This window comes from Exophiala aquamarina (genome assembly GCF_000709125.1).
Source record: "Exophiala aquamarina CBS 119918 chromosome Unknown aczIA-supercont1.1, whole genome shotgun sequence".
Lineage (NCBI taxonomy): Eukaryota > Fungi > Ascomycota > Eurotiomycetes > Chaetothyriales > Herpotrichiellaceae > Exophiala > Exophiala aquamarina.
Window position 1 is genome coordinate 497,586 of NW_013550587.1, and position 25,069 is coordinate 522,654.

General features: G+C 51.7%; 7 protein-coding genes across 7 annotated transcripts; 3 read left to right on the forward strand and 4 right to left on the reverse strand.

The window, feature by feature from the left end:
* Positions 1-371: 371 nt before the first annotated feature.
* Positions 372-2,531, reverse strand: A1O9_00183 (uncharacterized protein; the record flags this gene model as incomplete). The annotated part of the gene is made up of 1 exon (XM_013409347.1): positions 372-2,531. The coding sequence occupies one exon, from the start codon at positions 2,529-2,531 to the stop codon at positions 372-374; it is 2,160 nt and encodes a 719-aa protein (XP_013264801.1).
* Positions 2,532-3,044: 513 nt separating this feature from the next.
* On the forward strand, positions 3,045-5,051 carry A1O9_00184 (DNA polymerase kappa subunit; the record flags this gene model as incomplete). Its single annotated transcript, XM_013409348.1, has 1 exon — positions 3,045-5,051. The coding sequence occupies one exon, from the start codon at positions 3,045-3,047 to the stop codon at positions 5,049-5,051; it is 2,007 nt and encodes a 668-aa protein (XP_013264802.1).
* A 652-nt stretch (positions 5,052-5,703) lies between these two features.
* On the reverse strand, positions 5,704-7,467 carry A1O9_00185 (uncharacterized protein; the record flags this gene model as incomplete). Its single annotated transcript, XM_013409349.1, has 1 exon — positions 5,704-7,467. One exon carries the CDS (start codon positions 7,465-7,467, stop codon positions 5,704-5,706), a length of 1,764 nt encoding a protein of 587 aa, XP_013264803.1.
* A 1,328-nt stretch (positions 7,468-8,795) lies between these two features.
* On the reverse strand, positions 8,796-10,994 carry A1O9_00186 (uncharacterized protein; the record flags this gene model as incomplete). Its single annotated transcript, XM_013409350.1, has 7 exons — positions 8,796-9,326; positions 9,378-9,725; positions 9,780-9,882; positions 9,934-10,195; positions 10,249-10,321; positions 10,372-10,416; positions 10,467-10,994. The coding sequence occupies 7 exons, from the start codon at positions 10,992-10,994 to the stop codon at positions 8,796-8,798; spliced, it is 1,890 nt and encodes a 629-aa protein (XP_013264804.1).
* Positions 10,995-19,466: 8,472 nt separating this feature from the next.
* Positions 19,467-20,701, forward strand: A1O9_00187 (oxidoreductase; the record flags this gene model as incomplete). The annotated part of the gene is made up of 4 exons (XM_013409351.1): positions 19,467-20,059; positions 20,111-20,141; positions 20,199-20,291; positions 20,399-20,701. 4 exons carry the CDS (start codon positions 19,467-19,469, stop codon positions 20,699-20,701), a joined length of 1,020 nt encoding a protein of 339 aa, XP_013264805.1.
* Positions 20,702-20,908: 207 nt separating this feature from the next.
* On the reverse strand, positions 20,909-23,605 carry A1O9_00188 (uncharacterized protein; the record flags this gene model as incomplete). The annotated part of the gene is made up of 2 exons (XM_013409352.1): positions 20,909-21,163; positions 21,239-23,605. The coding sequence occupies 2 exons, from the start codon at positions 23,603-23,605 to the stop codon at positions 20,909-20,911; spliced, it is 2,622 nt and encodes an 873-aa protein (XP_013264806.1).
* Positions 23,606-24,452: 847 nt separating this feature from the next.
* Positions 24,453-24,994, forward strand: A1O9_00189 (uncharacterized protein; the record flags this gene model as incomplete). The annotated part of the gene is made up of 3 exons (XM_013409353.1): positions 24,453-24,616; positions 24,670-24,770; positions 24,822-24,994. 3 exons carry the CDS (start codon positions 24,453-24,455, stop codon positions 24,992-24,994), a joined length of 438 nt encoding a protein of 145 aa, XP_013264807.1.
* Between the last annotated feature and the right edge of the window lie 75 nt (positions 24,995-25,069).

Sequence of the window (25,069 nt, forward strand, 5' to 3'; positions counted from 1 at the left end):
TTTTCTCTTGGGGTTTTCTTTCTCCTCTGTCCCACATTCTTTGAATCTTGTCCTCTGCCGGCTCTCGCTCTCTTCTTCTTCCCTGTCCCTCCCCCAAAACAAAATAAACAAGCAATTGTCGCCAGTGCGGGTATCATTGTACAGTAGCTGAATCAGCCAGCCAGCAAAAGTGGTGATTTCCGTTCTCCAGAAAAACTCCGATGAAGTACTCCCCTGTGCTCTCTTTCTCTCCTAAGATCCGTATCAATCTCGACAAATGAAAATAATTCAAGGCATGCCTCGGATCTGTGCATGTAGTATGCGGTATAGTCGGCCAATCATTAAGTCGTCATGTCCAAATCAATCTCTAGCTCCTCCGTTACTTGGTTCCCTCAATGTTCACTATCTGGTTGTGCGACTGATTGCATCGGTATGCCCGGTTGATGGCTCAGCACCATTTCGGCATCTTTTAACAATTCCGTCATCTGTTCGAGAGCAGGAAATCCACCATCCTGACCGATCGAATTGCTAAAAGCCCAGGTTTGTACCTCGCTCACTTCATTTTTGGCAAGAGTGGGGCTCAAGAGTCCTTGCCTTGCTTGGATTTCATCATCACCGGTATGAAATCCTCGCTCATCGAGCTCCTCATCATTCAACACCCTGCCACCGAGTTTGACATCGCCGATCCCAACTCTATAGTCTAAAGCTTTGTTTCCATCCCTGATCAATTCCTCTGTACACGTCAGGCATCTTTTTATGCTCTGGCTCAATTTCTGTGAATCAATAAGAAGCTGTTGGTGCTTCGACAGGTCAAGCATCAGTCGCTTCTCGTCCCTAGCACGTTGCCGTGAACGAGCAGATTGGCTGACCAAAGACCCCGAATCATTGGATATTAGGGAGTCATCTTCATCGTCAAGCTCATCAAGCTCGCTATCTTCCTCGTTCTCGGAGGAAACTTGGTCATCGCCATCATATTCAGTAACTGTGCCCAGGCTGAAGTTTGACTGGCCAGAAACACTCCTTGCAGTGGGCACCATGGACAATCTCCCGGACCTGGACAATCGCCGAAAACGTCTCAGCTCGGCACTTTGTTTTCGGAGTTCCCGTTCCAGGGTCTTGTTAATGGCCAGTAAGGAAGAATTCGAAATCTCAAGGTCAAGAACTTTGCGCTCTCTTCGAGCATTTGCAGCATCGTCCACATGAGAATGAGATGGAGAAGTGATCAACTCAATGGGAGCATCGGGAAGATTTGTCAACAAAGCAGGCGGTTTGGAAACATCTGGCAAATCGGTGTCACTGGTGATGGAGGTAGGAACGGTGTTTGATGACGCGAGACTGAGGGACCTAGGGCTCAGCGTTTCGGGGGAAAGCATATTGCTTCCCACCATATAGGGGGAGCCTGATGGAGCCGATCGTGGCTCTAGAGGAAGAGGAAGTGGAACTCTTGAATCACCAGTCCAGTTCTCAGCCATTGCTGTCATTGAACCAGCACTGGTAGACTTTCTGTGCCCAGGTAGATTGTTGGAGTAAGTAAATCCAGCATTGTTGTTGGTGATTTTGGGGCCTTCCATGCTAGATCGTGTTTTGTGTGGGGGTGTAGGCTCCTTATTGAGTGGAACATATTTTCGCGGAGATACAGGTTGTGGTAGGAAAGGCCTTTGTGATTTGTTGGGCGAAGAAGGGGGCGTAGCTCGCCACGTTTGATTACTTGCAGTTTGTTGAAGATGTAGGGTCTGACTTGTAAGACCATCGTTCGATTGTTCTGTTGGTAAAGGGAGTTGTGGAATGCGCTTGAGAGCACTCTGCTGGGGAACATCGTTGGCTCGGAAAAATTTGGTATCCTTGTCTTCGTCTCCCTTTGGCATGATCGATGGTTGGGCGGCAGGCATAACGGGCAACGGTGGAGAACCAACAAAGAATTGACCTCGGGTGGGCGGCAGTCGAGACCCATCATCAGCGATTGGAGAATTGATTGGAGATTTCACCTCATTGGCATGAAAGAATTTAGTGGACTCCTTGGTTGCTTCAATCATGCTCTTTGCTGCGGATACTCTTCTGTGGAAAGTGACAGCTGATGGAGAAGAAGTAGCCGGGTTTGGTAGGGCTGTTGTACTCATATTGAGCCGGGGATTTATTATACCCAGCCCGGGTGATCGAACGGCGGATGGCCGTGGACCATCGTCGACTGGAGATCTCTTTGGAACGGTGGTGGTGGGCAGCCTCATAGGAGCTGGTGTAGAAGGAGACTCGGTACCAATCCTCGACTTCCTCGCGCCAGATCTAGGGGTGACATTGTGACTGAGGGGAGTAGTCTGACCCTCGGTCTTGCCAGGAGATCTGGATCTGACGAAGGGCTCTTTACGGGGGTTCAACGCAGGAGAAGATGTCGCCGAAGCCGGGCCACTGGTGGTGGTATTGGTATTGGTACTGGTGGAAGAAGAGCCAGCTAGTCTAGGGGCCACTGCCGGCCTTCCAGCGCGAAAGTTGGAAGAAAGAGCGGGGGTGAGAGGTTTTGAAGCATTGGATGTTTTGGTTTGTTTATCGGAGGGCATGGTCGGGAAGGGGGGCCGTGTCGAGCGAGGAGGAAGAGATTGTTGAGGTTGCCGCTCGCGCATAACAGCGACAGTGAGGGGATTCGGAGCGGTGTTGAAGCATGGTCAAGTCATTGGTGACAAGCGTTGGCGTCGTGAAGGCAGGTCATGGAGTCCTGGATGTTGACAGTGGTCTGCTTTGGAGATCCCTCCGGGATGGCTGCGTAGGCCCAACTGGGTTTAGTGTCGCTTGGTTTGGTTAACGAGCGCGATGATGTAGTACGGAGTCGGAGCAGGCAGAAGGGTGGCAGGTGCGCTTAATTGATTCAAGCCACACACGCGCCTTCCTTCCCCGCGTCTTAGCCACGCCTCGTCTTTTCTGGCAACCGCGTCTTGCAGCCTTACGTTAGTCCATTGCACCTGCCTGAATCCTGACACGAACCACCCCTCGACCACAAGCTGCAGATTGCAGTCTGTAAACCGCGTCCTCACACGAATCGGATACAGAATGCGGACCGCCACTTTACAACCGAAATGGTTCTAGATGATGCAGATAACCTCACCGTTGATCAAATCGATTACCTCAACGAAGATCCCGCCGCCTCTCAACACCACTCCCTCAAACATTCTCTCCTTGGCCCCTCCTTGACAAAGGCTGGCCAGGATGCTGTTGATCAGAAGAAGGTCTCAGAGATCATCTATGAAGCCTCGAAAGGTTCCAAGTTCTTCAACAATGAGGAAGTCAGAGACCAGAACTTGACTGTCAAAATTGATCGAATCTTGGAATTAAAGGCGCAGTTGGAGAAGCTTGACCTCAAATCCGAGTTACGTCGTGCCGATGATTACATTGCTTCACTCGAGCTGTCAAGAGACTTGTCGCAGTATGTGGTTCACATTGATTGTGATGCTTTCTATGCTGCCGTCGAGGAAATCGACCGACCAGAGTTAAAGACAAAGCCGATGGCTGTGGGTATCGGCGTGTTAACCACATGCAATTACGAGGCCCGCAAGTATGGTTGTCGTAGTGCTATGGCTGGCTTTGTTGCAAAGAAGTTATGTCCAGAGCTGATCTGTCTACCATTGAACTTTGACAAATATACGGCCAAAGCAAAAGAGGTCCGAGCCATCTTTGCTGAATATGATCCTCGCTTCGAGAGTTCTAGTATCGATGAGGCCTATCTGAACATAACTGAGTACTGTGAGAACCATCACCTTGATCCTGAAGCTGCCATCCAGCAACTGAGAAATGAAGTTCATGAAAAATGCAAAATTACCATTTCCGCTGGTATAGCCCCAAATGCTAAGATCGCTAAGATCTGCTCCAACAAGAACAAACCGAATGGCCAGTTCCGAGTCCCCAATGACCGCGCTGCTGTCATGGCTTTCATGTCCGGTCTATCTACTCGCAAGGTCAATGGTGTAGGCCGTGTCTTCGAGCGAGAGCTCGATGCAATTGGCGTCAAAACATGTGGAGACATTTACATTCATCGAGCCTACTTAAACCGGCTCTTTGGAGAAAAGGCCTTTCAGTTCTTGATGCAGACTTATCTTGGTTTGGGCCGTACAAGTGTTCAACCTGCAGAGGAGTATGAGCGAAAGAGTGTTGGTACTGAAAGTACATTTCGTGACATCAGCAGTAAACAGGAACTTCGAGAAAAACTTCGCCACACTGCAGAGGAGCTCGAAAAAGATATGGCTCGCGTCCAAGTCAAGGGCCGCACCCTGGTACTCAAGATCAAGCTCCATACATATGAAGTGTTCACGAGACAAGTTGCTCCTCCGAAAGCCGTCCATATGGCAAACGATCTCTACAATTATAGTCTTCCGATGCTCGTCAAGCTCGAGAAAGAAATGCCTGATTTTCGACTTCGATTGATGGGCCTTCGCTGTACTCATCTTGTGAGCACTAAGAAGGATAAACCAGATTTCTTTCGACGAAGGGTAACCAATGCCTCGTCCACTGGAAAATTCACATCAGAGGATGGAGAGTGGGAAGTTTGGCCGGACTCAGAGTTTGAAGAAGCAGCACGCCAGGAACGACAAGACGAAATGGAAGAATTGCACCGTCTAAGTCAAGAACAAGAACCGCAGGCGGAGCAGGAAGATTCTACGCCGTCTGGTGCCGACTGGCATGAACCGTTCGGCCGCTATAAGTATGGCAGTGAGCCCAACTCGCCAGCGAAACATGGTCGTCTCCCCAATGCGCAAAAGGTGACGGTAAGTGTCCAGGAAGGCCAAATATGGGACTGTCCCATCTGTCAGGTCCCTCAGCCTGCGAACGATAAGGACTTTAACGATCATATTGATTTGTGTCTATCCCGTCAAACGATAAAGGAGGCGGTTGCTCAAGCAGAAGTCGACACAACTGCTGCACCCCCCAAGCCTTCCTTGAGCAAAGCGAGTTCCGTAGAATCGGGCCGAGCGTCTCCAGAGGTTGGGTCTAGCGTTTCTGCCAAGCGGAGGAGCGAGAATGGAATCAAACGGAAGGATCCTGCACCCGGTGATGGGCAGAGGAAGCAGAAGCGACTGTTTTTTACGTGATTTGACGTTTCAAGTGGGCATTTCGGCCGCGATTGCATAGCGATGGTCGTTGGATGGTGTCCATGAAGTACCAGAGGCGCACAAGCCTAATGATCGTCATATGAGAAGCTTCCCAGTCTTGAGAATATGGAGGGTCTAATAAGATCATTGCATTTCCACAATTCCTGTAGGTGTTGCTATCTCTAGTTAGTCCAGCCAAGGCTTATCCCGGCCCTGACGGCGGGAAATAAATATATGCGATGGAAAGTTCCCATCCCGCCGCCCTTTGTTTGCAACGCCGTCAAAAATGCACGGATACGATACGTGCGTCCTGTACCCCTCAACCAGCCTGTATAGCAATGTAACAGAAATCAAAACGTCTTTGGGTCGTTCGTCTGCCGGGTGCCAAATCTCAGCTCTCACCTAAGCAGGGAGTGGCGTGCATAGGGAAGTTGACTGAGGCCGGTGGGCTCCGTCCCATGTCCTGTTCTACCCCCCTCTCTATATCTTTCTCATACAGGCGTTCCTTTTCTCGTCGCCGCCGGCCGTCCGTTCGATTTCGTGAAATCTCAAAAGAAGAAAGTAACCGACATCAAGGAACAAGTCTAAACCGCCCTGGGTACGTAGAACAGCCCAATGGTACATCAAATCAATCTAAGCCAAAAGCTGAATCTTAGCTGTCCCTGCGCCCGCGTCTGGTCCGGCCCAGCTCATCCACACTGCCATCATCGTCATCATCGTCATCATGGTCGCCACGGCGGTTCCCTCGTAGAGCAGTCCTGCTGCCACTGGGACGGTAGCCATCGTTGCTGCTGCGGTCCGGGCCCTCAAGGTCATCCTCTTCGTCATCGTCGAAGACCTTGTCCTCGTTGTCCTCGCGTTTCAGCTGGTCCTCCTTCATCTCGCGGTAGGTGGCATAGCTGAGCATGACGAAGGCGACAACGATGAGGGCGCAGCCGACCATGGCGGGTAGGCTGATGGGCTTCCCCGTGATCAGCCAGTCGGTGATGCCGACGAGGAAGATGGTCAGCAGGGCTGCGACGGAGCTGAGCACCGGGGACGTCAGCGACATCAGGACCAGAAAGGAGCCGGAGAAGACGGCGTTTGACAGCGTCGAGACCGCAAGTAGGCCAGCAGCTTTCCGTGAAGGGAGCTCGAAGACTTCCAGGCCCGTGATATGTAGGATTGGCAGCGGGATCCACAGGACGGTCAGGGTGAACAGGCCGATCATGCTGCCGAAGGTATTGGCGAAGATCATACCGCGGCCCGGCGAGCAGCCTTCAGGCGGGCAGGCGAAGCGCTTGTACAGGACCTCGTAGAAGCCGTATGCGACGGAGCCGACGCCGATTACCAGGTTGCCGATGAGTTTGGTGCCGAAACCCTTCTCAGCGCCGGGGTTGGAGGGCCCGGGCCCGGGCGTGGAGTCGTCTTTGTCACCGTACGCGACAACCAGGACGCCGATGATGGCCAGCGCGACGGAGAGGGCCTTGTCGAAGCGCAGTTTGTCGTTCAGTAGCATGATGGAGAAGACGTAGGCGAAGAAGGCGGAACAGTTGTAGATTGCGGTCAGGTCGGAAGGGGACGTCAGATTGACGGCGACGTACCACGAGCCGCCGGCCATGGTGAGGAAGGTGGTGATGAAAGCGGTGGCTTTGATCATGTAAGGCCATGGGGAGCGGGCGGTAGTGGCGGGCGAGAGGTACAGGTCTTGCGAGACGACCATCTGGGCGGTGGATCTCAGGATGTACTTGTGTCGTCGCCAGAAGGCCTCCCAGGACAGTTTACGTTTCTGGAGGCGGATGATCAGGAATTGGACGGGCCACAGGAAGACCCAGGAGCCGTGGGTCAGGTACATCATGCAGTATGCCTTGTTCCATTTCAGCTCGTGCTGGATGTAGACGGCGGTCTCGGTCTGGACGACGAAGGAGATGAGGGACAGGATGAGGAAGAAGGAGGCGTAGATGTACTTCCGGCGCACGAGATCAGGCGGTTGTGCGTAGGAGGGCGACCTCGACCGAAAGGTGCTTCTGCGTGCGGTGAAGGCTGGCCGGTTCGATCCCGAGACGCCGGGGCTTTCTGGTCTTCCTCGACTGAACGATCGTTTGTCTTCTCCTAGCAAGGGCTCGGAGGCATGGGCACCTGGTGCAGGCCGATGCATGGAAGGCCGCCCTGACCCTGACATATTATCGTCGGCTGCTTCGTCGTCTGAGAAGGGATCCTGAGCAGGTGCATCCAGGTCAAAATGTACACGGTCCTCTTGTCTCGCAGGTCGGAACTCGTCCTTGATGGTGGAAGGTAAAGAGGACAGACGTAAGGGACTGGGCGGACCCGGGTTGGGTTTGGGGTTCCGTTGAGGAGGATCGAAGGGCGAGTCGGTGGCAGAGGGAGTGAAGATCAGGTCGCCGGTTGTAGAGTCGCTGCTATGGGAATGTGTCATCCATGCGGTTTGGGGAAATTGTGGTATTAATGTGGAAAGGGAAAGGGATGATGGTTGTTGGTCAGCTGGTTTGATCACGGACGCAGTCAAGTCAGAGTCGAAGTCGCTGTCGGTCCAACTGAAAGACCCCAAGCAAACACCAAGAAGGAAGTCTCCGCGAAGGTTTCAGATAAGCAAGTAAGAAACAGGCAGCATTAGAATATACAATGGGATAGGGTGTGTACGAGTAGTGACGGGGTGTTGAGCAGGGCGTAGATATTTTAATTAGTGAACGCTCCAAGTTCGACCAGTTACGTATTCCTGCCACTGCGCAAGGGTTTTCCAGGGCTGTACGAGTAGGGGCCCGGGAGGCACCCGGAGGCGAAAGCCTACAGTAGCCACCCAGTAGCATTACCGGAGTCAGGACGGTGCCATGCCCGCTTCTCTCGCAAGGGAAACGAAAACGTGGAGAAATCAAGGGGCCACAAATACGGAGTAGCCGAGAGGGCCCCGGGGCCTCAGAAAGGGCCTCAGGGACCGTGTACAGAGTATGTCTGTATATAAGCAAGCCACTCACCAGAGCCACCCACCAAACTCTCCTCGAATCCATGACACCTTGAATATGTACTCGCAGGCATATTTTAGATCGAGGATGGCCCATCTATTCAATTCACGGCTTGTGATGCCCGCTCACACCACAACTAACCTCATGACAATGCTGGCTCTCATCTCCAGTGTACGGAGTAATCTCGTGCCAAGACATTGACATATTTCAACCCACAATCAACCAAGGGCATCCCTAGCCAGCTCTTCAACAATCTTCAGATGCAAATGAGAAGACCAGTCCTCAGATGATGATAGAGAGTTCCCAAGTGGTTAATTGATTCTTCAGCGTGGTTCCGCCCCAGGCGCCAGGTAGGAAAATCGAATATCCATCAACTAACACCACAGCACGAGGGAGATATCGTCGGCCCTTTCGGTAGCACCCCGATGTTCGAGTTACACTCAGAGTTATACACTGGCGTCGCTTGTTTTGGTCTCTTACTTCACTACTTGGAGGGCACCCTAAGCTGGAGATGCTTGCCCAAGGCCTCTTGCTTTTGCTTTGGCCTTTCTATTAAGGTCATGACCCGGGTCCCTTGACGCTGTGGTCCTGGCCTTCTGAGAGACTCGGTAAGTTCAAGAGTGAGAGGACCAAAGATTGAGCGTCTTTCATACTCCGTACACAGTGGTCTCTGGTACCCTCGAACTGGCTCTTTATGCTGACTGTATCGGCACGTCACGGAGGTCGTCCGTTGAACGCGACTGTGAACAACTTTCCAGTATTGATGTCATCAGATCCCTCGAAATCAACCATACGATGCTCTCGAATATCGTTGTTGTGAAGGGGCACTGCTCAGTCGTTGGCTCGAATTATTGCCATTCGAAGTAGGTGACTGTTGTTGTGGACTTCCCGCTGGACTCAAAGGGCTTAACGTCCGATCCAGGGGCGGCGTATACGAGTGCCATGCCGGAGTGCCTAATCGGTCTTCCCATTTAAATTCCACCTGGTCATTTTCTCCGTTCAATTTTCTCCCATCGTTCCACACTTCCACCTTGAGATCTGCCGATCCTGGAAGAATCCGAACATCCAGAAGTGTGAGTTCATATCGTTGGGAGAGATTGTACCAGTGTCCGTTTTTGACTATTCGTTTGGTCTGTGATACATCTGCTCGTACCACGCAAACTGTCTGAACTCGAGGATCGGATAATGCCGTCGGCAATTGTGTGGCAGGTAACGTTGTCATCACAAAATGTGCATGCCACGGTTGTCGTAACTGCAAAGGGTCGACTTTGGCCCTCAGCCGTTTAATGAAGCCATCTGGACGAATCGTTTCTCCCTATACCATCCATTAGCACAACAGCTGACACCAATGGAAGGACCGGCTTACCTGTCGAATCAACCATTCTATTCTATCCACTACCCACTTCTTCCCGTCTCGGGGGTCTTTGGTAGGAGTGACGCCTTCATGGATCTTAGGATCGTATCGCTGATTCACAACGATACCATAACTAACCCTTGCAAATCTGGACGTGATAGGGTTCAAAGTCTGGGACACTTGCTGAGCCTGGTCCAGGACAAGGCCATGCACCACTGCAAGCTGAGGCTCTTCGGCCGCGAGGATGGTTAGTCCTATTGCTGCTGGAAGGTTCGCGGTTGTTTGCTCATTGAATTGCCATCGAAGTCTGTCTTGGACATAGGGCGAAGACCCTAGACCTCCTGACAGAATGACATAGTCCTGATCACAATTAGTAATGGACGATTCGACTAAAAAGCTGGGGCTCATACTCACCACCTTTTCCCCAGGTCGACGAAAATGCAGATCTTTGATTTGGTCATAAACAAAAGCCACTAGCGCATCAACTTGTTCATCAAAAACGTTCTTCAGAATTTCCCTGCCCCGATGAGTCAATTCAATTCGTTCACACATCGTGATGTGAGCTTACGATGTAATTCGGATTTGAGAATTGACTACATTTGCTTGAGGAATATACTGTCCTGGAGCAAGATCAGGTACATCCAGAAGCAGGTATGGGATATTTGAGCCAGGAGCTCCGAAGTTGCATTTGAATCTCTCGAATCTGCCGATCATCATCTGTTCAGCCACCTCTGAAGGAGGTTTTGTCAATAGATGAGCGATGTTTTGCAAGTATCGCTCAAGCAATTGTTGGATGCGGATATCAATCAAAGCTGATCCTATTGGTTTCCCTAGGGAGAGTTTATCAGTATTAACGCTCGCGGAAGACCGGCGGATACTTTACCTTCGGTTCTTGACAATGGATCTAATCGAAGTGGTTGACCTTTTTCCGAAACCAGTTTGAGTATGTTGACGTCCTGGATTGGTTGGTCAGCAATGATCTAACAATGACAATCCCATGCCTCACAGTTGTACCACCTCCAGCATCACAGACCAGAATCACATCGTTTTTCTGTTGCTCATCAGTCGAAAGGCCCATGTATGGGGATCACACTGCCCTACTTCGAGATGCTGGCTTGCGACCGAAATACCGGCAGCTTCAGCCTCTGTCAGAGTGATTCTGCACGAATGGAGATTTCCATCCTTGCCAAAACCAGCGCTCTTGATCAGAGTCTCCAGGCCGTGGATGAATGCCGCATCGCGCCATGTTGTTGGTACACTGAAGATCCATTCGACCCTCATTCGGTTCCAGTTGGGAATTCGCATCCGAAAATGATGCGCCACATGCTCATGGATGAGGAAGAGAAAATCGTAGAAGAACCTCTGAGCATCAACACAACTAATGTCCGCATAGTCGTCCTTATAATCAGGATCGAGATACAACTTGAAGTGCTCGACGACGTCCAAGTTTGGATCCCGAAGATCACATCCAAATCCCCATGATCTCAGCTTGCCAGTGTGGATATCGTAGGCAACCCGAGTGGGGACTTTGTTGGCGATTTCATTGACATTTCCCGACCAGTGTTGAAACGACTTGGGATTTGTCCATGGCGCTGAGCAGTATGAAACTCCTGCAATGCTATTAGCCATGGCATCAAATGATGACCCAGTCTCGACCAACCAGTTTGTGTCATGCCAAAATCCACCCCGATCACCATATCAGGTGGTGTCCGCTCCCCGGATCCTGCTGATAATTCATTTATCATCGCCATAGCGCAACTAGATGTGTCAAGAGAGAAACAAAGTGATCCACGGCCAGAAGCTGTCGCTTTTGCAGTGTTTGGAAGCACCTGCCTTCGACCTTCAGCACAATGAGGCTGAAAGGCGAGGAACCGCTAAGATACCCAATTTCGGCCCCCCAAAACGGACAGTGTTCCGTCCCACCTCTAGGTTCTATGGATTCGGTACTCGCTGGCTCGTGCAACTCAAGAGACGAACAGAGGTCTCTATGCCGCCTGCAAAGGCTGTAGTTTGTACGGAGCAATTGGGGTAAAGCTTGAAGGCCCTGGATGGATATTCCTCGGTACTCTGTCGAGAGAGGCTGGAGCCGTCAGGAATGGTCTCTCAGGGTCGCTCTTTAGAATAGGACCGGGACTGAGCAAGTTGATCATTGGCTGCAAGAAGCTGTTTACTTGTCGACCCCGTCCTGACTCCTCACGGGGATAAGAAAAGTGCATGAGCCTTGGCCCTGGCTAGCATACCAATTCTGAGTAGGGTGCGGATATCCACCTAGGCCTGCAAATTCTTGAAATAGGAAGGTTTGCAGACCGTGCAATTGTCATTCTGGGTCGGCTTGATGCAGACATTGCAGAAATGGCGCCCAGCCAGAATCGAGAGAAATAACTCGAACTTGTGAACGGAACGGTTCGATCTCATTTGACAGAATGGGGCCCATCTACAATTGCGAAGACACCTCCAGTAGTACGCTTGTTCTTGACCCCTTGGCTTTAGGCCCCTCGTGTTGCCCCTTGTCCATGTCCGGGGGCAGCCTCGCCAATTGGATCCGCCCCACAGTAAATAAGTGGATCCTCGGTTTCCAGCCTCACCACATTTGTCTTGGTCAGCAGGTTTTCAACAGGTGTTCCTTGAGACTGGATTCAATTTAATCAATCCGCATACTTGAACCCGTTGTGAAAACGACGGGGAACTGTTCCAGATGCCTCACACAAGACGCCCACTTCTAAATGACAGTCATTCCCTCAAATGAAGGCACAGGCGTGAGTGCTTGATCAGGCTGAAAATGAATACCAAGACACTATCGCAACACGGCTTAAGCTGGCTTGCATGAGCGAATGGGACCAACGTGCTTAGTGTCTTGTCCGACATTTGGAAGCGGCTTGCTTGCACAGCCCAATACAAAGCGTTACGAACCATCACGAACACGCCCCCATCTACCTCGTAGCTCACGGTTGTTACGGAAGCATACCCATGGGGGAAGGACAAAGGACCCAGCCATGAACCCTGGGCGACCCTGGCCTTCTTTTCAGCCTCACTACCTTTTGCAACACTTTCTAGGGCACTCAGCTGCACTACACATTTTGATTGCACATTGCTTTATCATTTGAACAGCATTCTCTGAACCCAAAAGGTGGGAAGCAGGCTCTACTGGCCTCTTCTATCGACGCATCGAAGTCCTGCTTTAGAGAACCTGACATTTGTCTACAATGTGGAAACGCCAGAACGTGCGTACGAGTCTGAGTGCAGATGATCCCACAGATGGTTCTCCTGCCACAACACCGACCGCAGATGACAGCGGCACTTCGATTCCTACTATTTCCACTTCTGCGACTTTGACAGTCACTGAATCTAGCACAAAGCTCATTCCGGAACAAGCCTCGACGACCATATTAGAATCATCATCATCCTTCACAGATACTGTCACTACAGCTTGGGCGGCGACCGTTACTGTTCCTGAGTCCAGTGGTACATTAAACCCAACAGCATCAAGCGAAACTAGTTCCTCATCAGCAACTGCGGCAATACCGTCAAGCGATGCCAGCGGTTCCGGTAGCCCTGTGGCCGAGAGCAGCGGTGGCGGTTTATCAACAGGAGCAAAAGCTGGGATCGCCGTGGGCGCTGTAGCCGTTGTCGCCGCCATCGTGGCCTTCTTCGTATGGAAATTCTGTGCCGGCAAAAGGCGATCTCGAAACCGGACGGCACCGTATGGGGAGGCACGAGTTGGAACACCTGGGACCAGCGCTCCTAACTCTATCGAGAAGGGCGCTCCTCTCGTGGGAGCAATTGCTCCAGTCCACCATGATTCAGGATCTGCTGCGAGCGGATCTCAGCTGCCGCAGCAAGCCGACGATGCGACTGTTCAATCACGATTCTCGACGGTTTACGACCAAATCGAACTGCACGCCGAGAACTTCTACAAGGACGCCAGTCCGATGATCCCACCGGCGATTGAAGGCGCCCTATCTCGATACGATACACCACTCCTCGGAGCACCGCTGGCGGCACGCCTCGAGGAGTCGCCCCGTACCACGACCATTTTAAAACATGTCCTTTCCTACGAGATCAGCACCACCATCATCGATCCGACCTCTTCGAATGGCAGACGAAGCCTCCTCCCCACTCCACTTCTGGCATTATTACAAGAAGTCCAAAGTCAGCAACCCTCGCAACAGGCGGGACGAAGAGGTACGTAGCACGTCGGGCTCTACAAAGCTCCCACTCCCACTCCCACTCCCATTTCATCCCCAGTCCCAGCCTACCTTATCCTGGAGATCGACAGCGCCCCAAAACAAGCACAGTTATGATTCTTGCACTTCTGGCCCGTATTCGTCCACGCTAACCTAAGACCCCACCCCTCCTTCCCTTGCTAACAAACTCAGGCGCTCAAACATCCGCGTACGCACGCCTGAAGCAACTCGCAGCCAGCTACCGGACCACACCGCAGAGCATGCCGAGCACAACCTCCTCATCGACGCGCGAGGCCGCCTCCCATTTCACACAGGTTTTCTCACTGTGGGCAGACCCGCAGTACGACGAGGCGCGCCGCACGCAGCATCTCACCGACGTGCTCGACTCGGCCGTCAAGTTCTCCATCTGGCTGCTCAGCCAGCCTGAGACCTTCGAGCTGCGCTGGGACGGCGCTGCCGCTGCCGCTTCGAGCGACAAGGAGACCACGAGTAGCGGTGCTGGTCCACATACGCTCGTCACCATCCCTGCGCTCGTAAAGGTGTCGTCTGGCGGTGGTGCGCAGCGTTTATCGAGGAATTCGGAGAAGGTCCTGTGCAAGCTTGTCAAGAGGCCGATATAGTCACGGGCGCTTTAGGCGAGTTAGACTTCAACTTTCACCTTCAATTACGATGGAAGGGAAGTCAGGGGCCTCAGTGTGTTTCGGCGGAAGCAGTAGCATCTTTCCTCGCCCTCGTCCCTCGTTGCTTGGAAGAGCTTCTTCATCGTCCCCGGCTATGTATGTATCCGAGTCGGCTTACTTGACCCTTTATTGCTACACCCCATTGAGATGACGTGCAAACGACCGACCTCATATTTTTAGTCCAGTGGAACTTGACGACCCTCGTGTTTGAAGCAGAGAAGGCGGGCCATAGCGAAAAGCAGAGTTGGGTAAACAAATACCTACGATATAATACAGCCTGGTGCCTGGTGATATGCAACACTCTTTGAGAAATAATACAACAAGGGTAATCTGTTTCCACTCAGATTCATCCAGCTCTACATGCATCCATTAATACCCCCAAAATTACCGGGAGATGAAAAGTCCTGTATGTCGCTGTGGGTGGTTACCCTTCAAAACGACTTCAAGCCCGCCCTCTCAACCTGCCTGGTCAACCAAGAGCTACGTTTTCTAGCCATTCCTACAGCTGGGCCGGCACCCAATACAGAGTTGTTGCTTGATCCTCCTCCCCCGCCTCCCCCGCCACCACCGTCGCCCACGATCCCCACACCTACGGACAGAGTCGAGCTTGATGTAGATCGAAAGTTCATGGGATGTGGATGTTGCGGTTGCGGTTGCGGTGATGGTAGGCCTAAGGTGGAGCTTCTGGATGAGATGGTGGATTTGGTGCCTGACACGCTGCGTTCGCGGCTGAGGTCGGCTTCTGAGATCATTGTTGATGGATGACTGACTTTCGGTGGGATTGGTGGTGCCGGTGCCGGTATGGGTGCCGGGGTCGGTAGGGTATTCGCCCGCTGCTGTGGCTGTTGCTGTTGCGGTGGCGGTGGCGGTTGCCGCTGTAGTTGAGGGAAACGCACTGACTCCTGATGGGGCTGAGTCTGGGGGGATTGCACGAACTGTTGCTGCATTGAGATTGGAGCAGTCTGTGAAGGAGTCCGAGCAGGTTGGAGAAGCTGAGCTTGAGAGTAAGGATGAGGTCCGGGTTCAGACTGCGGTTGTGGTTGAAATGATATTTGTGGGTCTAAGTCTGTTGTTGGTAGGTTTCCGCCACCGCTTGATATGTTATGTTGAGGAGTCTGGAAATGAAAAGACCCTTGGTACGAAGTTGAAGCTGCTATTGGGGGAGATATCGAAGATTGCTGTATTCGCAGGTCCTGTGGCTGTAGCTGGCGAGATGGGCCCGGTATCGGTGGAAATGGCAATTTTGTAGCAGCCAATGGCATCTGCTCATGGTGGGAGAATCGCACTGGACCCTGAATCGGTGTCATGGGATAGGGTGGAATCGGAGTTCTTGCTACGCTGGTGTTTGGAACATTCGATGGGGAAGCTATTCGCTCGTCCCTTAGGTCCTTTGCCAATTTAGATGAGTATACTCCAGTTTGTAAGGAGTTGGTTTCAGGAGGGTTTGTTTGAGATCTCTGGGGCATCAATCGCTCATCCATTGATAAATTCTTCCTATGCTGGGTGGTCTCAGGGAGGCTGTAAGTGCGATTTTGCTCCTGGAGCAGTCGGGTCTTATTGACATCGTTAATCTGTTGTTGGGTTGAGTAAGCACTCTGGAGGTACTTTACAGGTGGATGACTAGTTGACGGTGGTGCAGAGGTCGTAGATGTTATTGAAAGACGCTTGGCATTTTCGTGTTCCCGCTGAAAATCTTCTCTGCTTGGTGAAACCGGTGGAGAAACAATTGTAAATGATTTAGTCGTTTGAAACTGCGGAGAGGATGTTAAAGTGGGTGTATAGGTAGTGGATTGGTTTGCATCTTGTGCCGTACTTAGAAAAGTCTTAGCAGAACTCTGGCTTGTCCCCTTTTCAGGAAGGTGCTGAGTTTTGACGGCAATAGAAGGAACATCGCGGACGGTTGCCTGCGAAGTCTGGTTGGACTGAATGGGTGTAGGTTTAGCGGGACTGTTCTGTGGCTCCTCAGGTCGTTCAGCTGAAAGCTTTGAGGGAATTGAATTTTGGGTTGGACCAGGGCTGTCCGCGAGAAAGACGTTCGCAGTTTTGCTTGCCAGTGCATAAGGTGCCTTTCGCAGCCTGTTCCGGGTACTTGAAGACTTTCCCACAAACGGGTCAGATACTCGGGAAGACTTTGAAGTCGACGGGGTAATTGCAGAGACAGAACTGTCATTTCCCGGTACCGATGAAACTAGGGATTGTGGGCGCTCTGATGTCGTAGAGGATCGGTGACTCGCGCCTTGCTTTGTTTCTGATTCTGAGTCCTGAATGGTTGAACTACGAGGAGGCGCACGGGCTGCACGGGGACTTGGAACATCTTCGAGCGTGTTCGGTATATCCGACGAGGGAGCTGGCTCCTTGGGGCGATTCGGACCTTTCGAAGTAGAAGGGATAGGCTGAGTCTGATCTGGGGATTGACTCGAAATGCCCACGGGTTCAGCAGATTGAGGAACCCCTTTATCAGTGTCCTTATTGACAGCACCATCATTTCCTTCCACTCGATGGACACCAGGTTCAAGAATGGGGGTTCTGAGATCGTTAGCATAGTCAGGTTTGACTTTTGTAACAGCGATGATCTCGCTCGGTGCTTCAAGCTCAGGCATTGGAGTGAGAGTTGGAATAAACACATATCCACGTGCCGTTGGGGGTGGGATCGGTATCGGAGGCCACCCTGGTAATTCAAAGGTATTTGCGGCGTCGTTGGTAGCTTGCTCTGACTGTGCTTCACTGGTTTTAGCTAGCTGACTGCTACTCCTATTCCTCAGTCTTGAGGTCCTTCGATGATGCAGTAACCTGATTGCGTCGAGCGGCGGTAATCCAGCGAGAAAATCTTCTGTCTGCTGCGTCATGGAAGGTTGTTCCGCATCAGCAACATCAACATTAATTGCTGGGGTTGATACCACCAGCGAAGTCTGCGACAATGATGTTACAGGAGAGTGAAGTGGTTTGCGTTTGATTGAATTGGCACGGACAGATTTGCATGACTCAATAATGCTGTCGAGAGCGTTACAGGCATTGTGAAGGCTTTCCAAATCTTTGGAGACTTCTTGATTGTCGGAGCGGAGCACCAAGAAAAGCCGAGACTGGTTAATGACGTCCTGAGGTGAGGAAGACTCGGATTTTGCAGGATCTAAATCTTGAGCAAGGATACGAGCATGGTATTCGGTTTCACTGATGGCTTTTTCCATGGACTTTTTCTTGGGTATCGAAACTTCTGCTCCAAGGCCTCGGAGCAGAAGCCTCGCCGATTGAATTTGTTCATTGGCTCGCTCGGCTGTTCTCAAGTGTAGGATCAGGCGTTCGTCGAATGCCAGGACTGTATAGCTAAAATCGAAGAGCTGTAAGACATGGAGGGAGCCCTGATCGGCCTGAGTTGAAGGCAGATCATCTTTGACTTGAGCCATTTGTGAAAACGAGAGCAAGGCTCAAGTCAAGTAGAAATCACAGCTGGCACATTCCTCATTCAATAGTCAAGGCGGTCGTTCCTCCATAACCGAGGGTCTAGTTCCTTCAAATCCTCGAAGTAGTCGACTGTCTGGCAGAGTAAGGCTGTGTGAATAGGTAAAGCTTGATTGAGTGTCAAGAAGAGGTTCAACGTTTCCCAAACCAAGTCGGAAAATTGGCCGAGTTAGAGAAGGCTCCAAGTCAGGTTGTGCATACCCGCAATGGATGACTATTCCACTCTGCCCAGCTCAAGCTAGAGAAGTGTGATGCGATCGCAACAGCGGTACCAACAGGGGAAGCCCTGGTTCCCGCTGTGGATAGAAGCCAAGCAAGGATCAAGAAGGGGCATAACGAGACTTGTCACGTTAGCACCAGACAAAGCAACGTCGTAGACTTGATATGGCCACTTGGTGTCTCCCTCGTCCTTCGGTCGACAGCAGCAGGGAGCACCAGGACATCGATGGATGGATGGCCGTGGAGGGGACGAGTCTCTAGACACGCCTCAAAGCGTCCCCTGTGTGGCAGAAATACGATGGCGTCGTACTACTGCAGCCATCGTTACCGTATGGTATTGTCACCCGGGCCTCGTGCTGGTGATTCGATCTATCTTAGACTGCTGATCTAAATATGGACCTGGGTGTTCCTCTGCAGTCTACACATTCCTGCGATGAGGCTTGATCTGGTTGACCTAATCGAAGAGAAGGACAGCGTGCCTTGTGCCTCGTGCTCGGCAGTATCAGAGACATCTTGATTCATGCCCCGTGGCTAAGTCCTGGCACTTCCAACAACACAACTTCGTCCACAAGGCTGAACCAGATGAGCCTGGGAGCCCCAGGTAAGCTCCCAGGAGCCCCTCAATTAAGCCGCTTGCTGGTTCCTCAATCTCCACCTAGCCTCTCGCTTCGGCTTCAAAGCGAGGCTAAAGCCTGAGGCTATCGACTCAGTACTCAAAAAGTGTTACATGGTTGAGTGGTGCCCCAAAGACGGGATATTGAACCTGACGAGAGGCTTGATGCCTTGCAGCCAAGTGCCGCCCTGATTGCCCTGGAACTTGAACATTGGATCCGCATGTTAGCGGTTACGAATGCAACTGGTTTGAAGATGGGTTTGCTCTTTTGACTCGGGCCTTCGCCGATACAGGAATGGAAGTCCACGAATACTCGGTATTGGGTGGTTGGTATTATTCATTGTGCTGCGTATACTACCGAGTACTTGGGATCGTCTCGTGCTCCTTCAACCGAACTTGCGGCATTCTTACTGCGATGGGTCCACAGCTTCTTCAGGGTCGAACTGGTGCATCTCTCTCGACTCGAAGCATACTCCAGATAGGCCCTTGAAGGGAATTTTCGGCGTTCATCGCAAATGAAATACTCCGTAACATGTAAGCTTTACCACCAAGCTTTGATCGATACCCTTCTCGTGGGGTATATACTTGGTATGGCGGACTTATCACCATGTGCTTCGGCGCTGCTCCGTGTGGCAGTCGCTCCTTCGTCCTCCTTCCCCGATGACGACACGGGGAAATGACCGTGGGGAAGCCGCCTCGACTGACGCTCAACATGTCAACGAGCCACACCTTGCCTCAGACAATTTTTATCATTCCATGACCCCGCGTATTCGTACAGCCGAACTTGTCTCTTCAACAGGATACATTTTGTGGTTGCTGCTGGTTTCACATGCACAATCGTCCTGGAAGACGTGTTGCATCCACGATCCTATACAGCATTCGCGCCAGTATCAGAATATTCCCCGCACCACTGCAACAGCGTACATTCTCCTCAGTCACTTATCGCAACATGCCTCTCATTCCCTCAACCACTTCTATCGGTGGTAAGCCGCGTGTGATCTTGGGTCTTATGACCTTTGGTCCACCCGGCAGCGAATCCAAAGGTGCCCGTATCACCAGTCTCGACGACTACAACAAGAACCTGGACTATTTTCAAAAGCAAGGGTATAACGAGCTGGACACTGCACGCACATACATTTCAGGCGACCAAGAAGCTTTCACACGGGAAGCAAGGTGGAAGGACCGTGGTTTTGCTCTCGCGACCAAGTGCTATCCAGTTCAACCCGGCGATCATAGTCCCGAGAAACTGCGCGCATCCCTTGAGAAAAGCCTAAAGGAGTTGGGAACAGACAGTGTGGATATCTTCTACCTGCACGCTCCCGACAGATCAGTGCCGTTTGACGTCACACTGAAGGCTGCGGACGAGTTGTTCAAGGAAGGTAAATTTTCGCAACTCGGGCTGAGCAATTATGCAGCCTGGGAGGTCGCCGAGATATGGAATATTGCAAATGAAAGGGGTTTGGTCAAGCCAACGATATACCAGGCTATGTACAACGCCATCACAAGAGAGATCGAAACAGAACTTGTTCCGGCATTGAGAAAGTACGACTGATCTCAACTCTGTTTTGCGACGCTGATCACTTTTCTTTCCAGATACAAGATGGACCTCGTCGTCTATAACCCGGTAAGCTTCATTCCACCTAGCGAAGAGATATACCGCAAAAATTGACTCTACATCCAGCTCGCCGGAGGAATGTTTAGCGGCAAGTATAAATCCAAGCAGGAAATCCCCGACACAGGCCGTTTCGCAAGCGTCAACCCAAATGTTGGCAAGGTAAGTCCCACGTACATTACCCCCAGGATTTCGAGACATGACTTACCCTATCCCCTGAACCCCTTTCGTACCAAAGGCTAATCACGTCCTCCACTTCACAATAATAGATGTACCGCGAGCGCTATTTCAAAGATGTGTACTTCTCGGCCTTACAGTTGATTGAACCAGTGGTGACCAAGCATAACCTAACACTGATCGAGACTGCTCTGCGTTGGCTGCGACACCACTCGCTGCTGAAGTCAACAGATGGGAGCAATGACGGTATTATCATCGGTGTGAGTAGTCTGAGCCAGCTGGAGACCAACCTAGAGGTCATCGAAAAGGGTCCCTTGCCCGAAGAGGTTGTTGCCGTCTTGGATGAGGCTTGGAATACCCTGTTCAAAGCCCAGGCACCGAGTTACTGGCGGTAAGCAGTTATATTGGCATATAGGTACAGTAACTCCGCAACCGTCACCGTCCAGAAGCATAAGTTACGTACAAAGATATGTTACGTACAAACCTCATACAAATTGAGTTCGACCAAAACTCACTTGATCACCCACCTAGATAGAGTATAAGCACTACTTAAATTCTCTATGCTGATGCTTTGAGCGTTTCTCTACAATTTCCTAGTAGAGTCACAATCTCCCTCTGCCTCTCGCTCCCCTCCCCCTGCGCGCACGACTTCCAAATTTGAACTTCATATCATCACTGTCGTCCTCTTCGCTGTCGCTGCCGCGGATGACGGTCACAGGGAGGGTTTTCTGCCGCTTTGGCGCAGCTGCCGTCAGAGACATCGCTGTGGCAGGGCGTTTTCCCATGGCCTTCGCCGACGGAAGACTAGGTTTGGAGGCTTGTGTCTGCGTTTGTGTCCGGGATAATGCTCTTTGCGTCTGAGAGATGCGCTGGGTAGTGTCGTCCTCTACGTCTTCATCCTCAACCTCGTCCACGTCTGGGGCGAGTTCCACCATTGCCCGCCTGTCTGCACCACGAGTGCGGCGAGGGGTGTCGATGTTAATTTCGCGGTCGAGGATCTCTGCAGCTTCGCGATGGGGACGCATTGTGGCGGGGCTCGTCGATGGCTCATCATCGGCGTCAGGGTCATCGTGGTCGTCGTCGTCGTCGTCGTCCAACATGACTCTTGCGGTGGATCTTGACTTCGCAGTACTTGCGCCACTTGCCCTCTGAGCCTGGCTTTGCATTCTATGCATCTTCGCCTCTTCCCGCCGCTTCCTCTCACGCTCAAGATCTTTCTCTTCCTGCGACTTATCCCAGTATTGCTCTCCGATCCCGTACGTTTGGCGCTTGATCTCGACGAGAGGAACGATGACTTTGGAAGCATGGCCTCTTCGCTGCGGTGCGTCACCTATACGACGAAATCCTTTGAAATTCTTGCGGCCGTTCCATCTCGGATCCCAGGACTCCCCGAGTTCCCCATTGCGCAAATGCTGCTTCTTGGTCTTGTCGCGCACGGGCAGGTCCATGGTAACAACCTCGACTAGATGTGCGGGTCCCGTGTCTTCGATATCGCCTGCGCGTCTGAGAGACTCTTCTTCTCGTCGGGCAGCTTCTTGTTCCTCCTCTCGCTGAAGACCTAGGGCTTTGCGGACATCAAGTTCTCGTTCTTTCTTCTTTTTCTTGGCGGGAACTGGTGATGGTTCTACTATTCCAACAACGGGAGACTGTCCGTTGGCTTGGGCTTCAGCTAATTTGCGCTTTTTGAAGGCAGTGGCGGCTGGGAGAAGATCATCCATCTCGTCGGCGAAAGTGTCCTCGGGTTCCTCCGCGGAAGGACGCGGTCGTTTCTTGGAAGTGCTTTGAGGTTCTTCTTTTATGATTGATAACTGATCTCGGTTCCTGATGGGACTATCACGGTCCGAAATATGTGGTTTTTCAGCCACATGGTCATCTTCTTTGTATTCAGCGATTGAATCGGGGTCAAAATCATCATCGAATTTGAATTTCTTGGTTTGGGTGAACCGAGGTCTTCGATATGGACGAGGTGCTGGCTCATCATCGACACTGACTTGCGAAATGTTTTCGGACACGGCTTGGGAAGGTACTGTCTCCGTAACAGGCTTCTCCCTCGAAGCTGAGGCGTCGGCACTTTGCGGAATACGCCCATTGGTAGCTTTTTGGGCCGGCAAGCTATTACGTTCGGCTTCAGAGTGCTCTTTATTAGTCAGAGAGCTGGCGGCGGACGGTGGCGGAGCAACTCGTCCTTCATTTGTGCTCTCGAATGGTATAATTTGTTTCAATTGGCCTGCCTCATTGGCCAAGATGGCGTCTAAGAATTCGGATTGATCGATAGCACGCTGGTCCATTTTCACGGCAACCTCATTGACTAGGTTGTTTGTCCATTCCTGAATATCATCCTTGCCAGTCCACCGCACCAAAACGACACCCGCTCCATCCTCGCGTTGAAAATGGTCGTTGTCCTTACTGCCCGAAGCAGCGCGCAAAAATTGCAGTAAATCATCTCCGGATGATTCACCGTTGATCACCTTGAACAGAATTGCTTTACCGTGGCCACTGGTGACGACAGGTAATAAATTATCGTATTGAGTTTGATCACCAAAGACGAAGGTATAACCTTCAAATACATTGGTTCGCGATGGATCTGGGCGATAGAATGCGACAGGCCTAACGGTAGGTTCTTTACCTGGAGGTGGCAGGTGATCATCGGGATTGGGCCAGGCGGTGTCAAAGTCGAGTTCTAGAGGAGACAGATTTTCTTCTTGACTCAGGTTGGTTGGAGTGGTGGCATATTCCAGGGCATCAATGTAGGATTCAGAAACGATATATCTGGCAGTGATCAAGGCCTGTAGTCCTTTGGCAGTGTTTCTTTTGTTCGCCACGACGTGGGTGGTATGTTCAGAGATGAAGTCGCTGGTGGCCTTTATACCAAATGCCTCCACCCTGGCTTGCTTCAGCTTCAGAAGACCTGACTTGACCTCTTTCTTCAGCAAGTTGAATGTCAGAACACATGGTTGCCACCTGATGATGATTTCATGAGGACATGTGCCGGGCCTGACAGAATTCTCCTCACTTTTCAACTCCTTCGCGGAGTTCTTGATGAGTACACCATTAACGGAGGTGCCAGTCTTTGAATTTTGGTCCTCGATGCGAATTTTGGTCCTTGCATGAATCTGGGCGACATCGCCACTTTTGACGGGGTCGACATGAATTATGAAGTGTTTTCTTGAGACAGTTTTATGATCAATGGCAAAACGAACGCCTTCTCTTTTGACACGACCAAAGAGATATTTCTGACCAGGCTTCAGCCACATTCGCTTTCCCTGGAGGAAGTCTCCATTGGATTCAAGAATCCACATGCTGATGACATGGCAGAGGTCGAGATCGAGGGGTGATGGAGGATGAGCAAAGAATCAGGGCATTGAGGTAACGACCTCGTACTGTGGACAAGGACTGAGAGGTGCCTGGTGCGCAGGTAAAACATGTAATGTGACGCGATGGATTGTGAATGTGAATCGCCAAATTGACGCGCTCACTGCCGCCTAGAATTAGTGAGAGTTTAGCGGCTGGATGGGCTGCAGGTGCCTACGAGTGAAACGAGTGGTGGTGGCACCAGTGGGCGCCGACAGTTGAAGGGTTGTTGTAGCTATAAAGGCCTCGGCCTCAAGGCGCATCCCGTTCACGTTGAGGTGGAGTTCCTGCGGGTTGGACTTGACTCGTGGGCAGCCCTCCAGGTAAGATAGACTGACAAGCTAAGGGGAATTTAGGCACAGTGGTGGGCCGCTTTAGGCATGCTGCGGGGTAAGTGGGATTGGATCAGCAGGGCAGACACTGGCACATCGAGAAGGGCCGGGGGTCAAACAAGGTGGGCAGCCGCTGACCAACTGCCCTGTGAGCCTGTGACCTGGCACCCCCGGCAGCGAGCAGTGGGAGTTGGCAGCGGGTAGTTCCCAGTGCGACGTCAGACACAAACACATGCACCCCATGCCACCCACTCAACCACTGCCTGGCAGTCACTAACGAGTAACTTGCAGGGCGCTGGGTGCTAACTGCCAACCAAGTTCAGCTCGGATCAGAACAAAGCACGACCCTCCATTGACCAACTACAAACCTCGTACTGTAACATATATTGCAGCTGACTTCTGGCTTTGCCTGCTTCTTCCCTCTTACGCTCCACTCGCCTCATACCAGCAAACACCAACAACTATGACCACTTCTCTTGATACCGAAAACACTCCAGACCTAAAGGTCGACGAGTCTCCCATCTCCCCACTTGAACGCCGCAATTCCCTAGAAAAGTACTTGCAACACCGCCCCGAGGCTCAAGACCTCAAGAATCGCCACATCCTCCTCGATACCAATGCTGCTCCGTAAGAGATGAGATGCCCCTATACCGAGACTCCATGACTTATCATCTATTCAGGGCCCTGCAAGCCAAACAGGTAGAGCTCGAGCGTCAGCAGCATTCCGATAGCCTGAAGAAACACCTAGAGAAGAGACCGGAACGGGAGGAACTGGTGGAACGTCAGTCACACTCCCATTCACCCATACATCTCGATTCTGACATTCATGCAGGCAACATCCTACCCAACTCTTTCGCCGCCCCAGCACTCCAGGCCAGCCAGAAGAGCCTGGACCGGCGCATGCGGGCCGATAGTCTGGAACAGAAGATCCAACGTAGACCCACAGCCGATCGACTTGTCGAGGAGGGAATCTTGGAAGAGAAGGAGGTTCCTATCGAGGACTAAGCAGGACATGGCCTTTACAGATGCTTCAGTAGCTCTTGACATAGCCCAGCATTTGACCTGACACAATCCCAGTCC